This window comes from Mauremys reevesii, linkage group 1, assembly GCF_016161935.1.
Source record: "Mauremys reevesii isolate NIE-2019 linkage group 1, ASM1616193v1, whole genome shotgun sequence".
Lineage (NCBI taxonomy): Eukaryota > Metazoa > Chordata > Testudines > Geoemydidae > Mauremys > Mauremys reevesii.
In genome coordinates, this window is record NC_052623.1 from 85,271,567 (window position 1) to 85,285,128 (window position 13,562).

Below are 13,562 nucleotides of genomic sequence, written 5' to 3' on the forward strand. Positions count from 1 at the left end.
CCACCTTCACTAGCAGGACCAATTTTTTCCCCAGATCCCTAAGTGGCCTCCTCAAGGATTGAACTCACAACCCTGGGTTTAGCAGGCCAATGCTCAAACCACTGAGCTATCCCTCCCTAGAGCTGCCCCTGAGCCCCATGTGTGGCGGGGGGAGGGAAAAGGCCAACTCCACGTGTGGCGGAGGGGAGGGGAGACAGGGCTCGGATGGGTGGGTCAGGCCAGCCCTGCACAGTGTTCTGATTTCCCTTTGGGATATATGGTCACTCTACCTCTGATTGGTGTTGCCACTCTACACTTGGCCATCAAAGATGGGAGTGAAGTGATTCATTGTTCATATTTGTAAAGTGCTTTGAAGATGTACATGCTGTTTTTCAGTGCTTGGTATTATTATAGCTAATAATAGCCACCAATTAAAGGAGAGCTTCCTACTTTGCTTGAAGCATGTTTCAGGAAGACCATGAAATGGCGTGTTTAGCAGAGTTGCAACAAGATTAAAATCAGAAGCAAATAGAGAGATGTGGAAACTATGTAAGCAGGACTACCATAACATGGCAAGAGTGGAGAATCAGAGCACCACTAGCCATGCACTTCTCAATTCTAGGAAAAAGACCCCGTCTGTCTATCCTATGCTTATAACTATGATTTCTTGGAAGGCATTCAAATAATAAGCAAGTGGTCCATTGCTGGTGGTAGTAAAGGGTAATTTGCTAGACATCAGATTTTTTAAATTAATTTTTTTATTTTTGCTATTAAGAGAAAGCTAGAGTGTAGAGATGAATCATTCCTTTGGATCTGAAAGCAGTGAGACACAGGATTGTCCTGTTATCTTCAGGAATGGGGTTACCCAAATATGGTCTGGCTTCAAAGAAAGCTGTCACTAGTTTTCAAGTAGTCTTATGAGCCAAAGAACTGCTCTGAATTTTTCTGAATTCACTCTTTCCAAGCATAACATGAATTTCTATAGTATCCCATTTCAATTCCATGTTAACTAAGCACTAATTACAGGACACTTAAAAGGAACGTGCAATCCATGTTAAGTATCTTATCAGTTCCACTATAACTGAGCTTTTGGCTGCCAATTGAGTACTGAAATCAAAGATGCATTGATCTGAGTATGTACTTTGGAGAATAGTTAATTGACTCATGATTGTCTAAACTAAAAACAATATGTAAAAATATAATAGAAATGTCTTATTTTATTTTCAGTATGTTATCTATATAGATGTATGCATTATTCATACACTAAGAAAACATTGTTGTCTTATAAGGAAGGAAAAGTAAGATAGACTGTTGTTAGATTTTTAAATACTTGAGAGGTGCTCCAATACTAGTGTTTGCTACGTCACATCTGAAGTGCATATGGTTCTCTTTCTACAGAATTGCTTCTTCAGAAAATCCAGAAGGGCCAAAGATGTAAGTTTGTGATATTTTAAATATTACTTGTAAAGCTCTTAAGCTTGGAAATACAGCACAGTTCTGTGTATATTGTTGTGTACTTGCTTCTAACAGAATGAATATATGATTTAACTGAGATTTTCCTGATCACACAGGAGCAAGCAAAGAGGACATCCCACAAAGTATAAATCTCCTTATCCTTCAAATAGTTTAGAGCATTTCAATGTACATAGCTCAGCATTTAAAATACAAACAACCCCTCTCCCCCAAGCCACCCCCCCCCCCGCCCAAAATAAACCTGTTCCCTGATTTTAATTCCACAGTTGTTGTTATTGCCACTACTAAGGTCACTCAATGTTGAACTGACTCTTTGGAGGCAATCAATAAATGGAAGAAGAGTAAATGAGGGAAAGAGTAAAATAATGGGAGGGGAAATAGTAAACTAAAGTCTTATTTAAGGTAAAGACTTGACTGAAGCTAAATCGATATAAGGCCCTCTTAAATCCACACAGAGGAGTTGTGCCAGTTTAACTAAATCAGTTTCTAAACCTATTAGTTAAATAAGTAAAATATTCACACACAGAGAATGCTTAACTGACTTGTAATTTCATGGATTGGGTCTATCTACTACAGCAGTTCTCAAACTTTGTCATAGTGTAGATCTCATTTTAATAGAGATTGTCTGTCTGTTGGATCACATACACTCGGATTCCCAATCCAGTAGCCCACCTTCTCTCCCATTCATTATCTTATAACATCCCTATAGAGACAACCCCACATATTAATAATAATAATAATTATTATTATTAATAACTAATATTATGAACGTATTTAAGGTATTTTAGCTGTCTTTTAATGTGATTTTAGTACCTAGATATAAGGAGGGAGAACCAGGACCATATAAAGCCTACTCTTTTTGGACTGATTGCAAATGTTCCACAGAGCACTTTGAGAGTCACTGGCCTCAGAGCTTTATGACATTCATATTACATCTATTCATTTCTGCACAATAAAATGTCTAGCTAGTTCTTGATCCTACTAACACTTTTGCGCATGCTTATCTTTACTTCCACAAGTAGCCCTGTTGACTCATGGGGAAGTTATTCAAGTGCATAAGTGTTTGCAGTATCAAGGCCTTAGTCTGCTAAAGGTGTTGCAATTATTATTTTGATGAGAGAGAAATATGATCTTAAAAATTAAGAAAAAATGACCAGTACTCTGCTCACATTATTCTTCATATGCAAAAGTTCATATCAGATCTGCGGGGATTTTTTTCCTACAAGCACTTTCAAACCTTAAACAAACCACAATTTATTACTGAATCCATAATGTTAAAACAACCAATCCAGAAACACCAGTTTTTCACAAAGCTGAATGGGTCACAGCACGGATGTGCAAAGAAGTGTTGTATGTGTGGATATATGTAATTTTAAAAAATCTGTGGAAAGTAGTTGTCCTTTCTCAAAAAAACCCCTAACTCAGGGGTTCTCAAACTTGGGGATGGGACCCCTGAGGGGGTCGCGAGGTTATTACATGGGGGATCACGAGCTGTCAGCCTCCACCCCGCTTTGCCTCCAGCGTTTATAATGGTGTTAAATATATTTAAAAGTGTTTTTCATTAATAAGGGGGGTTGCACTCTGAGGTCTGGTATGTGAAAGGGAACACCAGTACAAAAGTTTGAGAACCACTGCCCTAACTCATTACTGTATTATAAACCTAAGAGATACTGTACGATGATGGGTACTATTATAACTTATGTATGTGGAATGAGATTTATATGACTCAGGCATGTTACTCATGAATTAAATATATATTTAACATTATATTGCAGGACTATCTATTCATCAGAACAAACTACACCTGAGAGATCAAAAACTACTGTAGACAATAAAACCAGAACAAGGTATTACAAATAGACATAATCAGAATGATTGGTACAGAATGGGAAAGAGAAATATAACATAATAGATTTATTAGACCTCAATATTTGATGGGTTACGTGGGTTCTGTGGATGAGGGGAAGCAGTATGGACCAAATTTAGGACTAGAAGCCAGGAACTCCATGAATGGTAATCCAGGTTCTGTCAGTGATTTGCTGCATTATCTTGGAGAAGTCATTACACCTTTTGTGCTTCAGTTTCCACAGCTATCAAATGGGAGTAGTGTGGTGGGAAGTAAAGACCCCACACAGGCAGCAGCAGACAATAAAAGGGTTAATGAAGAGAGCAATCACTCCCCTAGCTGCTGCTGAATGGCTAGTTTGCAACAGCTGGGATAAAAATTTGCAACCCAAACAGAGCAGGGTGGCTGCTGGAGAAGTTGGGAGCCACCAGAGAGAAGTTCTACAACAGGGATCGACAACATTTGGCACGCGGCCCGTCAGGGAAATCTGCTGGCGGGCCGGGCCGGTTTGTTTACCTGCAGCGTCCGCAGGTTTGGTCGATTGCAGCTCCCACTGGCCACAGTTCACCCTTCCAGGCCAATGGGGGCTGCGTGAAGCGGTGTGGGCCGAGGGATGTGCTGGCCGCCGCTTCCCACAGCCCCCATTGGCCTGGAACAGCAAACTGCGGCCAGTGGGAGCTGTGATTGGCCGAACATTTTCCTTATCGTCCCTTTCCTGGATCCTTCTGCCTGGAAGTTGCTCTCTCTAGTTAGCTTTCCCCCATCTCATGCTGCAGAACTGGAACCTTTGGCACTCAGCCCGTCAGGGAAATCCGCTGGCAAGCCTGGATGCAGGTAAACAAATCATCCAGGCTTGCCAGCGGATTTCCCTGACGGGCTGAGTGCCAAAGGTTCCAGTTCTGCAGCATGAGATGGGGGAAAGCTAACTAGAGAGAGCAACTTCCAGGCAGAAGGATCCAGGAAAGGGACGATAAGGAAAATGGCTGCAAAGGCTGTATGTAGTAAGCAGTCCAGGGCAGCAGCAGGGGACCTAAACAAACAGTCCTTCCCTGCCTAATGCTGGGACCCAGAGGAGAGGTGAGCTTGGGTCCTCCTACAGCCTCCTGGAGGGAAGGAGGACGGGACTGCTGAATCTCCAGATTCAGGCTGGCAGCCCTAACTTAAGACTACTGGACTTTATGTTTGTTCCTGTTTTAACTTTTGTTCCTCCCTGACGAAGAAGAGAGATAGGGATATGGGGTGTCAGGCCTGGTGGTTGGATGCCCATCACAGGACCTTTAGGATCTTGAGGTGAGACCCCTTACTTCCCTGAAAGGGGCGGACTCAAAATGACCCAGCCGCAGGGTGGAGCTGTTAAAAGAGGCTGAGCACTACAGGCCACATTTAGGTTTAGTTAATGTCTGCATAGTGCTATGTGGGTAAAAGAGCCATATTAATGTGGAGTATTGTTAGTGTTAGACAGAAAAATGTAAACACAAATTAATGTGACAAATATTAAAATGTGTTTTTAAGAGTTAGTGTATGTGGTACTGTATTTTGAAATACATATAGATAATATTAATCGACTATAAAAGTTGTCAATGAAGAATGTGAAAATGCTGATTATTTAAAATCCAGGCAAACTGGGAGGCTTGTCAGAATGGAAATGGTACATTTTCCAATGTATTCAGTAATAACCGTGCACAAACACTGACTCTATGCCCTTGCCTGTAATACAGTGCCCTGACTATGCAATTCAGCTCTATGGTTAAAATTGTGAATTCATTACAAGAAAGATACTTTTAGAGATGCACTGAGAATTATAGTAGCTCACAATTTGCAATTTTTAATTTTGAATAGGAAAGGCTACAGATTTTAAGTCAGTTTAAATTAGCCCAGTTTAATTGATTTGATTAACAAAGTATAATTTTTGGAGATCTGGAGTCTTAGCATATGTTACCTTGTATTCTCCAATAAATTCCATAGTACATTAGAACAGTCCAAAATCAAGGAAAACACCCTGAAGATGTCTGGCAGTGTAATTCTCTAGGAAGAAAGTAGTGCTTAAGTGAAACATTCCCATCCACAAATCTCTGAGATTTTACAGAATAAAATATACCAGTTCATTAACTAGGGATGTCACAGCCATTCCCCACTATAAAGGCTTCTTAAAGTCTTCCTTAATCCCCATTCTCATTCAATTCATATCCATCCTCCCCTAGTGGTTCTCATTAACATATCAAGCTTTATATTCCAGTTCCTCCATTGGTGGAGAGCTGTAGGAATAGTATGTGACTGATCCACTATGTTACTATGGTAACCTTGCTCTGCAGTTTTTTGTGTCACTATGTAAACTATAAGTAGCCTGGAAAACAGAGGGCTAAATATATCCCTTTATTCTTGATGTAACCAATCCTACAGTCTTATGCACCTACAAATTCTGCTAAATGTATGTATCCAATAGTGCTCAACAGAAACACCATTTTCTGTTAAAAATGCTACATTAATGCTATAATTTTGGCAAAAAATATTTACCCAGGAAAATTAACAGTAAATCTAATTTCTAGTAATGTTGAAATTCATTAAAATAAAATTAAGGTAATATTTTAGTTTAAGTGTGAAATACTTTATTGTCATGTAATTTTACTCAGAACTGTAATATTTAAATGCATTTTTAAAGATACATATTTACTTGGATTTTGTTTTTTCTCTGGAGAGATGTTAAAGTATTAATGAATTACTCCCCATTTAAAATGACCGGAATATGATACTTAATGCATCTGCCTTGTCTTCTGTAGGGTACAAGAGTACAGCATTCTATTCATTCTTATGTGATTGGGATAAATATGGATTCTTATTAATATTTATGAGTGCACGATAGCTATCAAAGCATCTTCATTTTGAGAGGGCTGTGTTAACTAGCAAAAAACATATAACTGGAACAGACATGTATGCTATTGGATACTACAGATTATACTTTATGGCAAATCAATCCCTGATTTTCTTTGCCATCCTCATAAGATCCAAATTGTGGTAAATCACCCATTTTGAGAACTGTAACTGACTCCCTGTGGAAGCTGTCAGTGCTAGCAGGAGCATCATTTGGAGGGAGATTAGCTGAGATGGCTGTAAGGTGCTATCTCTCTTTGGGGCAAAGAATGTTAACTCCACAGTGCAATTTGCCATGCAAGCATCTTTGGAGCAGGGGGACTGGAATCTGGAGCTCTGAGGCTATAGAGTCACTCTCTCTCTCTGGTTCAGTGACTGTTTGAAGCAGTTGTTCAAAGTGAAACAGTGTCAACAGTACAGACTGAGAGAGACACCCATCCTCCTCCTTCAGCATAGCTCAGTGGCTAGGGCACTCTCCTGAGAGGTGGGAGACCTCTGTTCAAATAATTTCTCCCTGTCAGACAGAGAGAAGAATTGAACCTGGGTCTCCCACATCCCAGATGAGTGCACTAACCACTACACTAAAAATTATACAGTCACTTGGAGCAGGAGGACACTTTTGAATGGGTCCTGATCTAGTAGGCATGCACTGAGGGTACTGAATTGGGCCCCGCATACAAGATAGGCGCTCATCCACCTATCTCCCTCCAGTTTGAGGATTGCACTGGGGCTTTGGCATCCAGATCTCTGGAGTTGGGCAGCAGTGCCCAGGCCCAGAGGCCAAAGCTTTGGAAACTTTTGTAACAAAAATGTAGGAATCTACAGGGTTAGGCAGCAACTGAGTGGGGCTTTTGTGGATCACAGTGGTGCCTAAAACTGGGACTTAAGTCCCTTTGTGGATCTGGGCCAAAGTGCCAAACATCACTTTTTAGTATAGCTGGGAATGAGGCCCTCACTGGGCTTCTGTGTATCCTGGCCCCTCTATTTCTTGCAAAGGACACACAGAATCCTGGAGCTGCATTAACCTCCCTGGAACTACCAGGGGAGAGAGAGTGGGAGCCAGAGATGGGAGGATGAAGTGTCCTTTAGTGAGTGGGTGTACTTTGGGTGCTGATTGATCTGGTGTGGGTGTGGGGACATCTTCTGACATCTGACTCATGTAAAACTTTACCCTATGCTCATTTATTCTCTATCTTAAAATATAATATATACACCTGTCCTGAGTACTACAATCCACAATTAACCTGTGTAGCTGTCTGCAACAAGATAGTATTGAGGGCAGAAGCTTAGTAGGATTCACAAAATGATTAGATCACCATAACATTAATGAGAACATGTTTAAAGGAATATAAGCATTTAGGCTTCAGTGTATAAGCAAACTACCTGAAGTTAGAAGGAAATTTCCTCTATAAGTAGGCCACTACATAAATTACAGGGTCCATTCCTCTGAAGCATCTGGTACAGGTCACTGTCCGAGACAGGATAGTGGATAGGCTGGACCTCTGACCAGAATGGCAATTCTTATATTCCTGTATATAGCAGCCAGGCATCCACACTCTCCTTCTTCAAGTTCCCCCCACCCCTCCCCCTCAAGAATCTTACTATTTTTCATTGCCTAGCCTTTGACGGCTAATCATATTCTGTCTCCTCCTGCTTATATCCCTAATGGAAAACAAAGCTATACTTTTAACCAATTTTTAAGTTAGAGTAGTAACTGACACGGAATGTCAATTATATAGGGCACTCTCTATACTATATAAAGTCTATATGATTGACATTCCCTGTCAGTTACTACTCTAACTTAAAAACATCCAAGTAGGTTAATTAACATAGGCTGTTGATAATTACAGTTGAGGATATAAGAATGTTCTGATCTGCTTTCTAAATGTCTAATCCATTCCGGTATACTCATAGTTCTCCTACTGCAGCACTTCTACCACAAACTATAATGTGGAAGATATATTTGTTTATTACATTAGTACATTTCCTTAATTCTCACATTCATTCAGCATGTGCTTTACATGACTAAAGTAAGTAATTTCAGTTTAGAGATATTTTAAAATTATATATATTTTAACACTGAAAAAATTAAAACTGAAAACTAACCCTTTTAGTCATATAATCTTTTATGCTGCATCTCTTCCCATGCCATTATTTTCCTTCATTGTGTCTAAAACTTATTTGTATGTATTTTGTATAATTTAGATAGTAGGCTCCTCAGGGCAGGGGCCTTACCATCTTATACCCATACGATGGTATATAACTAATAAAGGAAATATGTATAGACACACTTTTTCCTTCAGATCTGTGTGATGGATCTAATTCATGCTGTGTTTTCACTATCCTGTGCCTGTTTGTTGTGTGATATTCCCTTTTCAATGATGCGCCAAGTGGATTATTTTGCCCTTTGCCTTGAGCAATAACTTTATTATAATTGTAGCACCTATGACAATAGTTACTCTTCTCTTAGTTGCAAATACTTCAAAATCTGCATTAAGCAGTATGTTCAACAGGCAATATAGTTTGAATATTTTAAATCGTCCTCAAGGTTCCCAGTACAATTTTATTCAACCATCTATTAATGATCTCCTTCAGTAGGCAAGCAACTTATGTGTCTTAGGTTAGGTAAAGACCATACATAAAGTCTGCACATAGCGAAACCTATCTAAAAGTATCTATCAGTATTGGATACACTGGGCCAGATACAACCCTAATGCAATTCCACTGATTTAATCTGAATTACACCAGGGATGAATTTGTGCCAGTGTGTTAAAAATAATTAATGAAGGGATTGCCACAAAGAGTTTAAATAGAATATAATGAATCAGTAACAGAATAGCTTCAATTATTAATCAATTCTAAAATTCACAAGCTGTTTTGGAGTATTTGAGAAGGTGCTCAGACATTATGGTCATGAGGGCCTTATAAAACTTGGATAGAGATCTTACTCAGCTGCCAAATTGCCTCTAGTCATGCTGGCTGCTGTCTTGAACTTTAATGACTGTCAGACTGTAGGAGTACAGTAAACACTTCAGAGGTTATTAAGTCTGTCTTTTTTGCAGGCTGTATAGTAAACGTGGGTTGAGTAAGATGTTTCAGTGGGATGTGTATGTGGATGAAGGTGGGTACTTTGAGAGCAAGTCTTCACAGAGTAGTCTTCCTAAGTAACTTTTGTCTTGGAGGGAGATGGGGGTGGGAGGAAAGAGACCAAGCTCCAGGTTTCCATTGCCTATTTTTTGCAGGTGTTTTCATCATCTTTCATTATTCAAGCTGCTCTAACTACTGCTTTTCAAAAGAAAATGTAATGCCACGATTTCAGAAATCATGGGGTTTGATTCTGTCTAGCTAATGGTAACCTCATTTCCATAGTCATCCCATTTAATATGAGATGTGTGATAAATGAAGGGGTGGGGGAGAAATAGCTCCCTTTTATGGACACCTAGTGAGCCAGTTAGCTATAAAATCACTCTCAGTAACTGTTCTCTACTTGCTTTACCTGGGTTAAAAGTCTCACTACTATGCATAGGTAAAAGGAAGTGAGTGGACACCTGACCAAAAGAGCCAATGGGAAGGCTAGAACTTTTTAAAATTGAGGAAAAAACTTCCCCCTTGACTGTCTGTGGTTCTCCTGGTGAGAGGGGGACAGGGCAGCAGTTATGTTGTAAAAAGCTTGGGCCAAGTATGAAAAACCATCAGTATCATACCTAGAAACTACTTATTTGAAACCCCAGATATGTAAGTAGATCAGGAAATGTCTAGGAAGATGCGATTAGGTTTCTCTCTTTTATTTCTTTATGGCATGTGGATTCCTGTGTGCTAACCCCAGGTGCTTTTGTTTTGCTTGTAACCTTTAATCTGGACATCTGAAAGCCAGGGCTGGCTCCAGGCACTAGCTTAGCAAGCAGGTGCTTGGGGCAGCCACTCCAGAGAAGGGCGGTATGTCCAGATATTCGACGGCAATTCGGCGGAGGGTCCCTCGCTCCCGCTCGGAGCGAAGGACCTCCTGCTGAATTGCCCCAGGTCGCGATCGCAGCTTTTTTTTTTTTTTGGCTGCTTGGGGCGGCAAAACCCCTGGAGCCGGCCCTGCTGAAAGCTATTCTTGTGCTTAATCCTTATATTTGCTCTTTTAAAATCTAGCAATAACCTGAGTTTTCAGATGTATTTTCTTTCTTTCGTTTTTAATAAAATTTACCTTTTTTAAGAACAGGATTAGAGTTCTGTGTCTTAAGAGGCTTGTGCACATGTATTTTTTATTAGCTGGTGGCAACAGCTGATTTTTTTTTCTTTCTCAGCTCTTCCCTGGGGTTGGGGGGCGTGAAAAGGCTTGAGGGTACCCCACAGGAAGGAATTCCCAAGTGAGCCTTCCTGATCTCTCAAAGGGGTTTTACACTTGGGTGGTGGTAGCATTTACCAATCCAAGGGCAGGGAGAAGTTGTAATCTTGGGAGTTTAATACAAGTCTGGAGTGGCAAGTGTTAATTTTTAGAGTCCTTGTGGGCCCCCACCTTCTGCACTCAAGGCCTGAAGCCTTTAGTAAACTCTATTACTATATATAAATAAGAATCTTTCAGTTGTGTCTAATCTAGCCTCTCACCCTGCTTAAGTACCCCACTTGCACATCACAAAGTCTTCCTTTCTGGCTGCCTCACTTTGATGTCTTCCTAATTTATCTTCCCTTTCTAGATAATATATTTGGGCAGACTACTAGAATATGACATGGGACACCACTCACTCACCCACAAGTGTGTTGGGTACCTAGTTACTAAAGAAGTAGGATTGATCCTGGAGCAGGTGTAGAGTGTATGATGCTAATAACTGCTGTCACATCTGGGTTTGGCTGAAAAGGCTGATTGTGGTTATAAAAAGTAGCTTTTGACTTTCAAGACTGCTTTTTCTTCTGCAAATTAACACACAAATTTCTGGTGAGAAATTTTTGCACCAAAGCAAAAAACAAAAAAAACCCATGTTAACTGACTTTTATACTGAGTGAGAGATTCTGCACCTCATTTCTAGTATATATGGCACCCGACAGAGTTTTAAAGTTAGCAGTGCTGGTTTACATCTCTTCTGTTCAATGATATAAATGATTGGCCATTGCAGAGCTGATGTGAAGAGATGCAAATGCATTATTTCTTGTAGTGTTTACAAGGTCATACTTACCCTCAAAGCAGAACTGAATGAATTGCTGTCCTTTCTTCAGTGATCTTTCCCAGTCCACATCCCCTCAAAACATTCTAAACAACTCTGCCTCTGCATTTTGCTCTGAAATTCTCTGTGCAATGCAGCACATTGTGTTTTGGCACTGTATAAATGGGTTTTCACAGTCGGCTGCAGACCTTTTCAATTTCGTCATCCTTGGCTTCTGTTGGTGCAAGGCTAAAATGAGGGCTCCTTTGAAAGAAAGCTGGCATTGATTAGTCTGGATTGCAACAGGAATGAAAACGCACCCCAATTCAGAATAAACGCCATTCCTTTCTCGACTTACTTTTTCTTTCTCATTTACACACCACAAAGTCTGTTACAGGAGTGTTGAAGGGGCCTTGGACAGTCAATCAATGTTCAGAAAGGCCTGTTATGTTAATTTTTGTACAATGCAAATCCTGAATTACTTACTATGTTTCAGGGTGCGGTTTTGATCCAGAATTTGGATGTTCCAGTTGGCAATTTGTAGTTGTTTTTGTAGCCTGAAACTGCCCTTTTCAATATTGATGTTATTAGGACAGAGATGTCTTTTGAGGTTTTAGCTCAACTTCATTATTGAAGTGTCAGTGTATTCCAGGGTTTTGTCAACCTTTTCTTGGTTGCATAGTGACTGACTTAAGCCCTGAGGGGCTTATCTCTTAATGAGAGCAAGTCTTCTAAAATTATTATGGCTGTTGGCTTGCTGGACCAGATTAGTTTTCACCTTTGTATTAAAGGATGTGCTAACACAAGCAGAGCTTTCCCACTGTGGAAGTGGTAAAAAAAATGTAATGTAATATTTAAAGTCGCAGCCTATTTGCAGGTGTTGTGTAAAAGGGCTGAGCAGCAATGAGAATTCATGGTGGCACTTTGGGTAACTCAGTGAGAATTCCTTTGGGAACTGTGCAGCTGCACACACCAGCTGGATGGGTTCTGCCAGACTTCTACTGGTGAAGTAGTTGTCCCTCATGAACTGATACAGAGGGGTTTGGGAGCTCTGGCCACAAACACTCCTGTTCTCTTTGGGAATGTAACAGGGTAGCTGACTTACTAAATGAAATTGAGCTCAGCTCTCCTGTTCCAGTCCAGGGGTGCCCTAGTATGGTGAACTGCCGTTGGGAGTTGTTAATGGGAGAGAGCCCAAAGGAAAGAAAGTTCTAAGTCCTGAGTGAGAATGAGAATGTCTAGAGTCCTAGAGTAGAGACAGCTCAGAAGAAGAGCCGAACTGGCTGGGAACTTCAGGGAGGGAATGCCTCAGCACTTGCAATCATCACTCGGCAAGTTACATCTTAATTTAAGCAGTGTTTCCACGGAGGTTTTTCTCCGTCTCTCACTGTTACATGCCACGGGTGGAGCTTCACTGGTGGTAGAAATGGTGAAAGCGCTACAGTAAACAGCTGCTAGACTTGTTCTGAGAAAGATTAGATTAGATGGTGGCATGAACACTGGCAGATGCTTTACAGTGCATTGTTGCTACTGTAGGTGTAGCTTCATCGAGCAACTGTATGAGTTTTTAAGAAAAAGCTCATTGCAGACAGTGGGTCTTGCAAATGCTGATTCATCCAACTAGTCCTGCAGGTAATGCCATTGAAGTCATTATGTTATGTGTCTTTATAAATAACCATCAAATCTTAACTGTAGTTGTTCTTAACCTGAGGGGTATCTGAACCAGTGACCTAAAGGATCTATATCCTATTCCCACTTCCTTCAGACAACCAGTTGCCCTAATTGAAGGAATTTGCAAGATGTCAGTCTTGATTACTTACTTTAATCCTGCCAAGCAGATGTGGCATGAAAGAGAGAGAGAGAATTAAGGAAGTGTTACCTGTGTAAAATTTAATATATCGCCTAGCTTACATTTTATGGAAGAAGTGTTTGTTCCAGGAGAACCATAAAGCATAGCCAAACAGATCAGTCACACCAGAATGTAGATCACAACATATATAATTTATTAGGATTCTTCAACTTTGTTTTATAAATCAGAGTAATTGACAGGATGGGTACATATAGTGTAGAACTCATATTTTATTACAGAAGAAGTATCTCTTTTTTTGTGCATGTCCGTTTAGACAGGAAAGGAAATTACACCCCTTCCCCCAAGCCAATAGACACTCTATTCCCAGTGTATTGAGAATAGCTTATAAGGGGAAAAAATGCAGTTCGCTGAGGAGGTAGTTATTTAAAATATAAACAGCAGAGTAAATTTAAGATTAATT

At 40.2% G+C, this 13,562-nt stretch overlaps 1 protein-coding gene across 4 annotated transcripts in view; it reads left to right on the plus strand.

Moving 5' to 3' along the window:
• SCEL (sciellin) overlaps positions 1–13,562 on the plus strand; it is a 125,464-nt gene that overhangs the window by 91,856 nt on the left and 20,046 nt on the right. For all 4 annotated transcript variants that reach the window (XM_039519741.1, XM_039519731.1, XM_039519723.1 and 1 more), the window contains 2 exons: positions 1,378–1,413; positions 3,228–3,299. In XM_039519741.1, the coding sequence (XP_039375675.1) occupies positions 1,378–1,413; positions 3,228–3,299 (108 nt within the window). The remainder of the gene's footprint in view (positions 1–1,377; positions 1,414–3,227; positions 3,300–13,562) is intronic.